Genomic DNA, 14070 nt, shown 5'->3' with positions numbered 1-14070 from the left:
CAGAATTTGTGGGTTTTTGTTTGTCCACCCGCCTCTTGAGGATTGACCACAAGTTCTAAATGGGATTAAGGTCTGGGGAGTTTCCTGGCCATGGACCCAACATATCGATGTTTTGTTCCCCGAGCCACTTAGTTATCAGTTTTGCCTTATGGCAAGGTGCTCCATCAGGCTGGAAAAGGCATTGTTCATCACCAAACTGTTCCTGGATGGTTGGGAGAAGTTGCTCTCGGAGGTCTCGGAGGATGTGTTGGTACCATTCTTTATTCATGGCTGTTTTCTTAGGCAAAATTGTGAGTGAGCCTACTCCCTTGGCTGAGAAGCAACCCCACACATGAATGGTCTCAGGATGCTTTACTGTTGGCAGGACACAGGACTGATGGTAGCGCTCACCTTGTCTTCTCTGGACAAGCTTTTTTCCGTGTGCCCCAAACAATCGAAAAGCGGATTCATCAGAGAAAATGACTTTACCCCAGTCCTCAGCAGTCCAATCSCTGTACCTTTTGCAGAATATCAGTCTGTCCCTGATGTTTTTCCTGGAGAGAAGTGGCTTCTTTGCTGCCCTTCTTGACACCAGGCCATCCTCCAAAAATCTTCACCTCACTGTGTGTGCAGATGCACTCACACCTGCCTGCTGCCATTCCTGAGCAAGCTCTGTACTGGTGGTGCCCCKATCCCGCAGCTGAATCAACTTTAGGAGACGGTCCTGGAGCTTGCTGGACTTTCTTGGGCACCCTGAAGCCTTCTTCACAACAATTGAACCGCTCTCCTTGAAGTTCTTGATGATCCGATAAATGGTTGATTTAGGTGCAATCTTACTGGCAGCAATATCCTTGCCTGTGAAGCCCTTTTTGTGCAAAGCAATGATGATGGCACGTGTTTCCTTGCAGGTAACCATGGTTGACAGAGGAAGAACAATGATTACAAGCACCACCCTCCTTTTGAAGCTTCCAGTCTGTTATTCGAACTCAATCAGCATGACAGAGTGATCTCCAGCCTTGTCCTCATCAACACTCACACCTGTGTTAACGAGAGAATCACTGACATGATGTCAGCTGGTCTTTTTGTGGCAGGGCTGAAATGCAGTGGAAATGTTGGAAAGTGGAAATTGCAATTCATCTGAGCACGCTTCATAACATTCTGGCGTATATGCAAATTGCCATCATACAAACTGAGGCAGCAGACTTTGTGAAAATAATATTTGTGTCATTCTCAAAACTTTTGGCCACAACTGTAGTCAGAACTGAATTTATGGAGCCAGATTGCTGCCAAAAGGTTGAACGCATGTATCGTTAGGATCATAAGAAAATCCATACATAAATTGTTAGGATCGTAATAAAAGCCATACTTGAAACATGAAACGTAAACGTGAAAGTTCATCTGTGAACGATTACGGACTAACATTTTAGGCTTGAACAAATCTTGTGTTGCAATTCTGACGTACAATAATACCTTTCAGAGTTTTGGCAGTGTCATCTCACCAACAAAAAAACGTACACCAAACTCCCTGTGAGGAGTGCTACACAAACAAGCATAACACAGTATAAAAAACCTGAAAGCCGGAGAAACCAGAAAATTGGTATTCTGTACTTTTTCCAAGTTAATAGTCTCCATTCTCTATTACTCCACAGTTGAGTTTACTTCACATTTAGGTAGCTAATGTAATTGATTTGTTTGCCAGTGCAAGTCTGGATAGCACGCGCTGTATTATGCCTACAACAATGAAGTTTCAGTCCGCTAGGTGCATCTCTACAGCATGGTAATATCTCTGGGTGACGTGGACATCCCCATGCATGCACGGTATCAAAATATGACTAATTCAATATTGCACCATTCAATTCTCAGGGCTCTGTCTGCAATCATAACCAGTAGTATATAGCAGGAATTATGAAACATAATAACAATGTTTGGTGAATCTATGAATTATGTATGACCACTGGAGTCTTTGCCACTCAAAATATTTTTTTTATAGAATATTTCTCAATTAATTTCATCACTCAAAATCTTGCCAAAGCATATTCTGTAAGGGGGGTTAATATGAATTTAAAATGATTTGACATGATTTATATGAATTGGGTCATGAACATATGGACTTTGAAATTAACAAGGGCGAGGTTAAACGTAGGCTAAGTCTGGCATAAGATTATTCTCACGCTTTACAATAACTCTGTTGCAGTGGTCTTAGGTGGTCTCCGTATAGGCTATCCCTTCCATTGCGATACTGCTGCCCAGTTGAAGAGCTTGTGATCTTCATGCAGCACCACACACCTTCGGAAAAGCACCCCTCAGCCTCAGAAGATCCCCTTCTGGAGGCATACAGCCATAGTCTTTATACCCTAGTGTAGACCTATTTGCCTACTAGCCAAAATAAAGTGCAGAGCATGCATGAGGCGTGCAACTCATCAGTCCAACATATTTGAACATTTAATTCATCCTTCATTTAGTCAGTATGTCATCCATTCTGTCATTTGTCTGAGATGCAATAGGAACTAAATCAAAGAGAATAGAACAGTCTTATCCATTTGTTTATTGAAAGCCATATGTGTATTTGAAATTATCTAAATTCTCCAAAGTTCTTTAGCCTATCACTTTAATAATTCAATGTTTAATTTGGCTATGACAAGCCTACATACAGAGTGGAATTTGCAAATACAACAGTCCAAATGCCAAATATAAAGCCTACAGTACGTGCTGCCAAATACAGGGAAAAGTGTGATTCATTAGGTTACGTGATCACCACAGTAGCCCGACGCTGCTGCAAAAACAAATTATGCAATTATATTGCCATTAAATAACACAACAGCATGGCATATTTAGATAGTGGAATAAGCCTAAATCATATTTACTTTCTATTTTGCAGCTCAGGTGGTTGTTCTAGACGAGGCTCTTCTGGGTCTTTATAGTATCATTCTCACACAAGTCATTTGGCCCAAGCCTATACTATGCCATCTACTGGTATAAGGTTGTTATCGAATGCCATTCTGAAACAAGCTCTAGACATTTATTTTGGAAACGAAACCGGAAGCTGCAAAGCAACTCTAACGTCTGGGCTTGAGTTGCTTGATTGACTAGCTAACTTTGACAAGCTACGTTCGGTTCATGTCCTTTGCAGATGCCACTGTAACAGTTTAACTTTAGTCCGTCCCCTCGCCCCGACCGAACCAGGGACCCTCTGCACACAACAACAGTCACTCACGAAGCATCGTTACCCATCGCTCCACAAAAGCCGCGGCTCTTTCAGAGCAAGGGGAACCACTACTTCAAGGTCTCAAAGCAAGTGACGTCACCGATTGAACCGCTATTAGCGCGCACCACCGCTAAATAGCTAGCCATTTCACATCGGCCACACTCACTCCCCTTTTGACCTCCTCCTTTTCCGCAGCTTCAAGGTCTCAAAGCGAGTGACGTCACTGATTGAAACGCTATTAGCGCGCACCACCGCTAACTAGCTAGCCATTTCACATCGGTTACACCACATTCCTGACAAAAGTTTGTACATAGTTTGGGGACCGAGTGGTGCAGCGGTCTAAGGCACCGCATTGCAGTGCTAGAGGCGTCACTACAGACCCAGGTTTGATCCCGGGCTGTATCACATCTGGCCGTGACCGGGAGTCCCATAAGGCAGCGCACAATTGTCCAGGTTAGGGGAGGGTTTGGCTGGGGTAGTCCGTCATTGTAAATAAGAATTTGTTCTTAACTGACTTGCCTAGTTAAATAAACGACAAATAAATATAATAAAAGATCTGTAACTGAGTAAAGGGAGATGTAAGAATTTAACGTGTAAATGTTCATAACTTAGGGTTTGTACATTTTACAGATCTAATTTAACGTTTCATGCCTGGCTTTTCTTATGATCCTAACGATATGTACGTTCAACCTTTTGGCAGCTATCTGGCTCCATATGAATTCCACAAACCCTCGCCACTGCTCGACTCAAGAGTTCATGTAAACTTCCTTAACCATGGAGTTGAGTTTTATAGCCAAAGCATGCTGCTTTTGCCTTTCGGGGTGAACTGCTAAGTTCCATTCAAACTAAACATTGTGTGCGTGGTATTGCAGCACGCTGCATATGACTTCCAAACTTCCTAGAGCCTACCGGTTCCTGACCATTTTGGGGTTGCAATCCTTTTGGCAACATCGAAGAGGCAGCTGACCAGATTTCCCATAGCCTCAAGTTTTCGTCTGCATTTTCAACCGAGAGAAACATGTGCTGCAAATGGGGCGCACTGTTAGGCTACTCATGCGTCCAGTTCCTTTCTAGGTTACTTGAAAGCACCCTTTGATTTGCTGACCGCCAACCTTTAAAAATACATTGTAACTTTAGAAATGACACACCGAGGAGAAACCAAGGGCAACGCAAACTACAAATCACTGGGTTGATTTGCAACAATATAGTGTTCCGCTTAGGGAACACAGTTACATTTAGGAGGACTCAGAAACCGAAATACTGTTGCTAATGTGAAAGCATATCTTATATCAAAGTAAATTGAACTAGCTTGTCTGTTTCTTGTCGAAACGGTGCGCTTTCTAGCCGAACCTCCCCCTTGTTGCGTTTGGTACAGTCCACTGCTCCTTTTGATCACTCCAGTATCGGATCTAGAGCACAGCACAACATGTTGAAGACCGTGTGTTCCAGGGCGCAGAGCGAAACTTTAACTTTGGCTCGTCGTATCAGCGGGGACTAAATACCAAAATACAGCCATGCTATGAATATAGTTATGAGTCTAGTCTTTGTTGATTTGAAGGCTCTTCTTTGATATTTCGATAATACCGAAATATTTGCAGCAAAATAAGAAAGAAAAAGACTGACCGAGAGCGAGCGAGAGAAGGGAATCAAAGATGCAGGTCTCTGTGGTGCTGTGTAGCATGATAACTTTCTTTCTTCGCAGTCAAGGTAAGTTGCATTTTAACATGTCATCTTGTAAAAAATGTCCTCGTATCTTGGGTCCACTGTTTAATATCCGTCTGCGGGAGGATGATTCGATGAGTGAATGTTATGATATCCAAACAACCGTGTCGTTTTTTCTTTCTTTCAGCCCTCAATTCTAGTCCATTGCTTTGAAATACGCATGAGTTTCATAACAACAAAAGTTAATGTTTTGCATAAATTTAGACAGAATAATTGTGGGGATAACTTTTTTATGTGACATGATGCAGCCCTATCAAAATACAATCGGAATAATGGATCTCATTGCACAAAGACTGATAGGTCCGTCACATTAGCCTTCTGCTTGACAAGGCAAATACGTACATTTTAGGCCACTGGTGGAATAGTGATATTTGCTTGCTTTGTTTTTGAATGACCAATAACTAGCCTATTATAGGCTATTGCAGACTTTTTTTCTGCATCACTCGCATTGTTTACAGTCTGTCACTGTTTTTGTTGTCGGTTTACACATTGCCGCTAGCCTATACTTGAGCAAAGATTAAATCCTTGGCACAGACCTACTCATCCTCGGCACACGTTTAATTTAACGAGAGTATGCACGTCTTCAATTTGCCTACAATTCCGGACAGACGCTATTTAAAACAGCAGAAGCTTATACCTTCTACACGTGCAATCAGCCGCATACCGATCATATGACTGTGGATGTCTGAATGATGGACATGTTTAGAATGTATCATATTTAACCTTATACAGAACATAATGTATTTATATTTATTAGGATCCTCATTAGCTGCTGCCAAGGCGGCAGCTACTGTTCCTGTGGTCCAAACAGGATTAAAACAAGTAGGCCTACATCACGACGAAACATAACAGCCTACATCCTAAATTTTTTTTTTTATCATGCAAGACATTTATTACATTATTACTCTATTATTACAAATGTACAATACACCAATATTACAATGTGTGTGTGTCACAGCCCACGTTGTGCCATGAGGTGTTGTTTTATCTGTTAAAAAAAAAATCTGATTTTACTGCTTGCTTGAGTTACTTAATGTGAAAGAGTTCCATGTTGTCATGGCTCTATGTAGTTCTGTGTGTTTCCCAGAGTCTGTTATGGACTTGGTGACTGTGAAGAGACCATGTGTTGTGGGTTATGTATGGGTGTCTGAACTGTGTGTTAAGTGTTCAACATGTCAATACCACTCACAAAGTCAAGCAGTGATGCAGTCAATCTCTCCTCTGCTTTGGGGCCAGGAGAGCTTTACATGCATGTCATCGATGTTAGCTCTTCGTGTACATTTAAGGGGCAGCCGTGCTGCTCTGTTCTGGGACAGCTGGTGTTTGCCTTTCTTTGTGGCAGTATGACTGGGCAGTAGTCCAGGTCTGATAAAACTAGGGCCTGTAGGACTTGTTTTGTTGATTGTGATGTCAAGAAAGCAGAGCAGTGCTTTATCACGGCCAGMMCCCCCCCCCCCCCCCCCCMYCTTAGCTACCTTTTCATCAATATGTTTTGACCATGTCAGTTTACAATGTAGGGTTACACCAAGCAGTTTAGTATCAACTTGCTCAATTGCCACATTATTCATTACAATATTTAGTTGAGGTTTAGGTAGAGCTGTCCCCGACTACAAAAAATGTGTAGACTGCGAGTCGTCTTTTCTTTCAACCAATCGATTGGTCGAAATGTTCAAAGCTGTATTTTAACATATAGCCACACCCTGTGTTTTAAGGAAATAAACTATATGTACTGAGATTGTCTGATGCTTAAGCATGCTGTTTGATTAAATAATTAAGACACAGAAATGACTCAAGGGAGCCAGAGATAGCCTAACCAGAAGAAAACAACTCCCTCCCGCTGCTGCCGACCTTTGCAGATTCTGCCGTTACTGTGTGGAAATAGGCTGCACCAGGGGGAGTGCCAATTTGTCTTACCATTTCTTCTGATGTGCGTTTAAATTATTATTTTCGTATGCACATTTTCATGGAACATTTTAATTTATTATAGTCTTTGTATCTCAAAAATCATTATCATGTGGTTAATCTAAATTCTATCTAAATCTACATGAAAATGATACAAAAATATTGCCATTGCCAACTATGTAAAAATTGCAGCCTGCAGGTTGAACATATCTTGATAAGAATACATATTTGATAAATCACATTGGCTATGCATGGCCTGTCTGCAACGAACTTGAAATATTGTATCAACTATCAATACGGACAATACGGACTTTCAGCTCCCTCCAAAGATTTTCTATTGGGTTCAGGTCTGGAGACTGGCTAGGCCACTCCAGGACSTTGAGATGCTTCTTACGGAGCCACTCCTTAGTTTCCCTGGCTGTGTGTTTTGGGTCGTTGTCATGCTGGAAGACCCAGCCACGACCCATCTTCAATGCTCTTACTGAGGGAAGGAGGTTGTTGGACAAGATCTCGCGATACATGGACCCATCCACCCTCCCCTCAATACGGTGCAGTCGTCCTGTCCCCTTTGCAGAAAAGCATCCCCAAAAAATGATGTTTCCACCTCCATGCTTCACGGTTGGGATGGTGTTCTTGGGGTTGTACTCATCCTTCTTCTTCCTCCAAACATGGTGAGTGGTTTAGACCAAAAAGCTCTATTTTTGTCTCATCAGACCACATGACCTTCTCCCATTCCTCCTCTGGATCATCCAGATGGTCATTGGCAAACTTCAGATGGGCCTGGACATGCGCTGGCTTGAGCAGGGGGACCTTGCGTGCGCTGCAGGATTTTAATCCATGACGGCGTAGTGTGTTACTAATGGTTTTCTTTGAGACTGTGGTCCCAGCTCTCTTCAGGTCATTGACCAGATCCTGCCGTGTAGTTCTGGGCTGATCCCTCACCTTCCTCATGATCATTGATGCCCCACGAGGTGAGGTCTTGCATGGAGCCCCAGACCAAGGGTGATTGACCGTCATCTTGAAGTTCTTCCATTTTCTAATAATTGCGCCAACAGTTGTTGCCTTCTCACCAAGCTGCTTTCCTATTGTCCTGTAGCCCATCCCAGCCTTGTGTAGGTCTACAATTCTATCCCTGATGTCCTTACACAGCTCTCTGGTCTTGGCCATTGTGGAGAGGTTGGAGTCTGTTTGATTGAGTGTGTGGACAGGTGTCTTGTATACAGGTAACGAGTTCAAACAGGTGCAGTTAACTTCTTATGGCTGCAATCCCGTCACCGGGATGATATGACAACAGCCAGTGACAGTGCAGGGCGCCAAATTAAAAAAACATAAATCTCATAATTAAAATTCCTCAGACATTCATGTGTCTTATATCATTTTAAAGGTCATCTTGTTGTTAATCCCACCACAGTGTCCCATTTCAAATAGGATTTTCATCGAAGCACTACAAACGATTATGTTAGGTCACCACAAAACCACAATAAGCACAGCTATTTTTCCAGCGAAAGATAGCTTTAACAAAAACCAGAAATAGAGATAAAATTAATCACTAACCTTTGATTATCTTCATCAGMTGACACTCATAGGACTTCATGTTACACAATACATGCATGTTTTGTTTGATAAAGTTCATATTTATAACAAAAAATCTGAGTTTACATTGGCGCGTTAGATTCACTAGTTGCAAAAACATCAAGTGATTTTGCATAGCCACATCGTTTCAACAGAAATACTCATCATAAATGTAGATGATAATACAAGTTATACACATGGAATTATAGATATACCTCTCCTTAATGCAACCGCTGTGTCAGATTTCAAAAAAACTTTACGGAAAAATAAACCATGCAATAATCTGAGACAGAGCTCAGAACAATAGTCAAATTAGCCGCCATGTTGGAGTCAACAGAAACCAGAAAATACATGATAAATGTTTCCTATGATAAAAATTACAGACCTCTACATGCTTTGTAAGTAGGAAAACCTGCAAAATCGGCAGTGTATCAAATACTTGTTCTCCCCACTGTATATGTATAACTTTATGAGCTGAATTGTCTCTTTGCAATTTGTTTATTTTAGTCTCGCTCATTAGCATATTTAGCTAGCAGCCTCTATGGAAATTTGCTATTACTTGTGCTAATTTTGTTAGCATTCTGGTAGACTCCCAATCCCAGATTGACGATATAAAAATCTGCATACCACCCAGCCCTAATTCTGTTCCCAAATTAGTAACCTAATTACAAAAAAATTATTTCTGCAACTGAATTGGCTACACTATGAAGTCATAATAGTCACAAACCACAGTTGGGTCACCTGCTTCCACTGGCATATTGTTTAATTTATTTTTTATTTTACTAGACATGTCAGTTAAGAACATTATTATTTTCAATGACGGCCTAGGAACAGTTTGTTAACTGCCTTGTTCAGGGGCAGAACGACAGATTTTTACCTTGTCAGCATCGGGGATTCGATCTTGCAACCTTTCGTTTACTTGTCCCACGCTCTAACCCCTAGGCTACCTGCCGCTCATAACTGTTTTCTTTCTCTTTCTGTCATCTGGTGGTTAAACCAAGAGTGTTACAAGTTATTTTGGACCGCCCATCCATCTCTCTCTCTGCTTCTCTCTCAAGTTAATGGAGCTCTAGCTCTTACTGACAGCTACCCATGAGCCCCCTCTCTTTCCATTTACAGTAACCAGCATCCTCACCCACTGAGCACCGATCGACATCGGACGTCCATGGAAGTAGTTGAAATTTGGTCAGTCCACCCTAGCTTTGATGTTAAAGGTCCGATGTAGCCGTTTTTGTCAATATCAAATTTATGGGTAACAATTAAGTATCTTACTGTGATTGTTTTCAATTAAAATGGTCAAAAAGAAACAAAAATAGCTTCTAAGCAAAGATCCATTTCTCAAGCAAGAATTTTGCCTAGGACTGTCTGGGACTGGTCTGAGTGAGGGGCCTAATTGGACGAGCCTAATGGGAGGGATATGGAACCTGAAAACTAGCTGTTATTGGCAGAGCGGTTTAGCTCTTTATTATTGGTCTATTTACTTATACTGCCTGGTGATTGTCTCCAGGCATTCCAAAACTCCATCCCACAAAAAAAGGTATTTTCAAACAGCTCTTGCACTAAAAGGGCATGATCATAATTTTCACAATTTCACACTATTATTCCAATTACATATTGTGGAAATATATATAAAACACAGGAAAATCACATTTTTAACATCCACAGACAGACCGTACTGGACCAAATAGTACCAGTCAAGTTTGGACACACCTACTCATTCAAGGGTTTGTCTTAATTTTTTAGATTTTCTACATTGTAGAATAATAGTGAAGATATCAAAACTATGAAGTAACGCATATGGAATCATGTAGTAACCAAAAAAGTTTATTTTAGATACTTCAAAGTAGGCACTCTTTGACTTGGTGACAGCTTTGCACACTCTTGGGCATTATCAAATATTATTGGTCACATACACATGGTTAGAAAATGTTTTTGCGAGTGTAGTGAAATGCTTGTGCTTCTAGTTCTGACAGTGCAGCAATATCTAGTAAGTAATATCTAACAATTCCACAACAAATACCTAATACACACAAATCTAAGTAAAGGAATGGAATAAGAATATATAAATATATGGATGCGCAATGTCAGAACGGCATAGGCTAAGATGCAATAGACAGTCCCTCCAGGATTTTGCAATAAAAAAATTAATAAAAAAATTGTGATTTCTGTGGCCCAAAATTCTTGATTTTGCGGCAGCTTTTCTGAAAATCTGCGATACATTTTGTGATGTTAATTTCATATAAACCAATAACAAGTATTGTGCTCAGTTTTAGGATGATTTTATGCAGAATACATAATACAAAAACAATTAGAAACATTTAAAGTGCTACATTCTGTTTATTTTCCTGAACAAGCAGCTCTTTTTCTGAACAAAAAAGGGGTGGAAGCTAGCTCAAAGTTCCAACATAAAAAAATGCATGCCCCCATAATCTGTAGGTACTCAAAAATATTAAACTAAGGCAAAAGAAACACCTGGGGTCCAATCTGCAATTAAGACATTATATCTCAAGTTAATCTTCCATGAAAACAATTGGAGAAAAAGTGCTGTGTTTGTTCAAAAAAAAGAAACAGCCCAAAAGAGCACTTTTTCTCAAATTTTCTGAACAAAACGAGAGGTGGAAGGTGACCAAGGGCCTAGCTCATCTAGGCCTATATCTCAATGTAATCATCCATTTCATCCTCCTTATCCTCCTCCATATCAATTGCTCCACTGCAGAGTCATTGGTTGTGGTACATTAAGTTTTAAAGAGTTTAAAACGGCAAAGCTGACAAATTGCACTCAGTGCTTTGAGCAGCGCTCTCCATAGACAGACTCAGGAGAGCAGAGTGCCGACCACCCTACTAAAGCCAAGGTTAGCGGAGTAAAAGTTTGAGTGAAACGCTACTCGCCTTGATTCTTTCAGTGCTTGCCACAGTCTTCCCTGCTACCTCTTCAGTCATGGTGATCTGCCGCTGCTGTGGGAACTGTTCTGATATTCTCAAATGCTTTGTTGATTCAAAGTGAATATTGATTGTCAACTTTCTCTTGTGACCCAGCACAACGTTGCACAGAGTACAAAACAATTTCCCCCCAATTTCATGTAAAACATAGCTGTTTTTTTTGTTAGCTGTTATTTTTGTTGGCAAATGATTTCTGTTCATTATACTGGCTATCAGCCATCAACAATCAGCCATCATCTTGCACGTGAATACGCTGACAGGCCAGGGGGGAAAAACTTTTGACGTGTGATTGGATTGGGCCATTTTCCACAGTAACAGTGCAGTAATTGGTCAACATTATGAACCCACTTTTGATTGGACCCTTTTATGCACTAAAAGTGCGTTGATTGGTCAAAATTGCGAGCTCTGGCGTAATATGCGCTGATTGGTTGATTATGCATTGAATTATGCGATTGCAGAATCGTGGAATCCTGGAGGGACTGAATAGATAAGATAGAATACAGTATATACATGAGATGAGTAATGCAAGATATGTAAACATTATTAAAATGGCATTATTAAAGTGATTAGTGTTCCATTTAATAAAGTGGCCAATGATTTCAAGTCTGTATGTAGGCAGCCTCTCTGTGCTAGTGATGTCTGTTGGCCTTGAGATGGAAGCTGTTTTTCAGTCTCTCGGTCCCAGAGTTGATGCACCTGTACTGACTTCGTCTTCTGGATGGTAGCGGGGTGAACAGTCATTGGCTCGGGTGGTTGTTGTCCTTGATGATATTTTTGGCCTTCCTGTGACATCGGGTGCTGTAGGTGCCCTGGAGGGCAGGTAGTTTGCCCCCAGTGATGCGTTAGGTTCCTAAGGACTAGAATTGAGGCGGCCCTCTCTGTCGGTGCCATTTTCATGCTCAACCAGCTTCACCTGGAATGCTTTTCCAACAGTCTTGAAGGAGTTCCCGCATATGCTGAGCACTTGTTGGCTGCTTTTCCTTCGGTCAACTCATCCCAAACCATCTCAATTGGGTTGAGGTTGGGTGATTGTGGAGGCCAGGTCATCTGATGCAGCACTCAATCACTCTCCTTCCTTGGTCAAATAGCCCTTACACAGCCTGGAGTCAAAGTTTTGGGTCAAAGTCCTTTTGAAAAAGAAATGATAGACCTGCTAAGCGCAAATCAGATGGGATGGCGTATCGCTGCAGAGTGCTGTGGTAGCCTGTGCCTGTGGCGGTCCTCCTGAGACCCAGTTTCATCATCATAGAACTTGATATTTCTTGCACTAGAAGAACCTTTCAAACATCTTGAAATTTTCCGCATTGACTGACCTTCATGTCTTAAAGTAATGATGGACTGTCATTTCTCTTTGCTTATTTGAGCTGTTCTTGCCGTAATATGGACTTGGTCTTTTACCAAATAGGGCTATCTTCTGTATACCACCCCTATTTTGTCACAACACAACTGATTGGCTCAAAGACATTAGAAGGAAAGAAATTCCACAAATGAACTTTCAACAAAGCACGCCTGTTAATTGAAATTGATTCCAGGTGACTACCTCATGAAGCTGGTTGAGAGAATGCCAATGCCAAGAGTGTGCAAAGCTGTCATCAAGGCAAAGGATGGCTACTTTGAAGAATCTCAAATATTAAAATACATTTGGATTTGTTTAACACTTTTTTGGTTACTACATGATTCCATATGTGTTATTTCATAGTTTTGATGTCTTCACTATTATTATTCAATGTAGAAAATAGTAAAAAATAAAGAAACCCTTGAATGAGTAGGTGTGTCCAATCTTTTGAATGGTACTGTATGTTTCACAAGTTAGTACAGGATAGGACAATTGAGTGAGTAGAGCACAGTAGATTGTACTGTACAGTAGATTGTACTGTACAGTAGATTGTACTGAACCCTACTTTACTATTCTGCATTGTACTCTACACTGCTCTGTTGTGCTGTATTGTACTGGGGCAAAAAAACATTGCTAGGGCAAAAACTACTGTGCTCTGGTCTGCTGCGCTGTGATATCCAAACTTGTCCAAACTTGTGAAACATCAGGAGAATGACATTCATATCCATAATTATGCATTTCTGTGTAGTACAGATCAGGGACCCATCATGTAATTCAGTTATCGAGTGTAAATCCACTTACTGTCGTTCAATAACCAAAATATATTTTTTCAAACTCAAGGTACCATGTCATAGCTGACACCCCATTGTTTCTGCAGACATCTTTGAATCTTAATTCTGAGCAGCACTCGTATTTTCCATCTCTTTAATCAAAGCCTACAGCAGTGTTTCCCAAACTCTGTCCTCTGGACCCCAAGGGGTGCACATTTGTGTTTTTCTCCGAAGCACTACACAGCTGATCAAATAGTCAACTAATGATCAAGCTTTGATCATTTGTTAAACAATACTTTTCTTTCTTAATTTGGTCGGTAATGCATGAATGTGAAGGTTCAGAGTTTGTTCGCATGTCATGCCTAAATTTGCTCATCTTGCCAATGGAAAAAGTAATTAAAGTAGTTGGCAATATTGAAGGATTTTGAAATTAATGAGCCAATGGCTAGAGCTTAATTTGCTTTTTTTGGACCAAATTTCATTTAAGGTGCTCAAGTTTTTACCATCATTCTTCATATCATTTATTTTTGTTTCATAGTACAGTTTCTTTTTTTTGTTCCGTTTAGTCACATGATTTCTCCAGCCAGACTTATTTGCCATTCCTTTTCCCTCGCTCCTCTCAACAATACAATTTTTTTTATTCT

The 14070-nt window shown here is 40.8% G+C and overlaps 1 protein-coding gene across 1 annotated transcript in view; it reads left to right on the top strand.

The window, feature by feature from the left end:
• Window positions 1-4610: 4610 nt before the first annotated feature.
• LOC111973984 (low-density lipoprotein receptor-related protein 4-like) overlaps window positions 4611-14070 on the top strand; it is a 255830-nt gene continuing 246370 nt past the window's right edge. Inside the window, 1 exon segment of the mRNA XM_024001464.2 lies at window positions 4611-4891. Within this exon segment, the coding sequence (XP_023857232.1) occupies window positions 4837-4891 (55 nt within the window). The 5' untranslated portion in view covers window positions 4611-4836.

This window comes from Salvelinus sp. IW2-2015, linkage group LG15 (genome assembly GCF_002910315.2).
Source record: "Salvelinus sp. IW2-2015 linkage group LG15, ASM291031v2, whole genome shotgun sequence".
NCBI classification, from domain to species: Eukaryota; Metazoa; Chordata; class Actinopteri; order Salmoniformes; family Salmonidae; genus Salvelinus; species Salvelinus sp. IW2-2015.
Note: the sequence above shows the minus strand (reverse complement) of the source record. Positions and strands in the feature narration are given on the sequence as shown.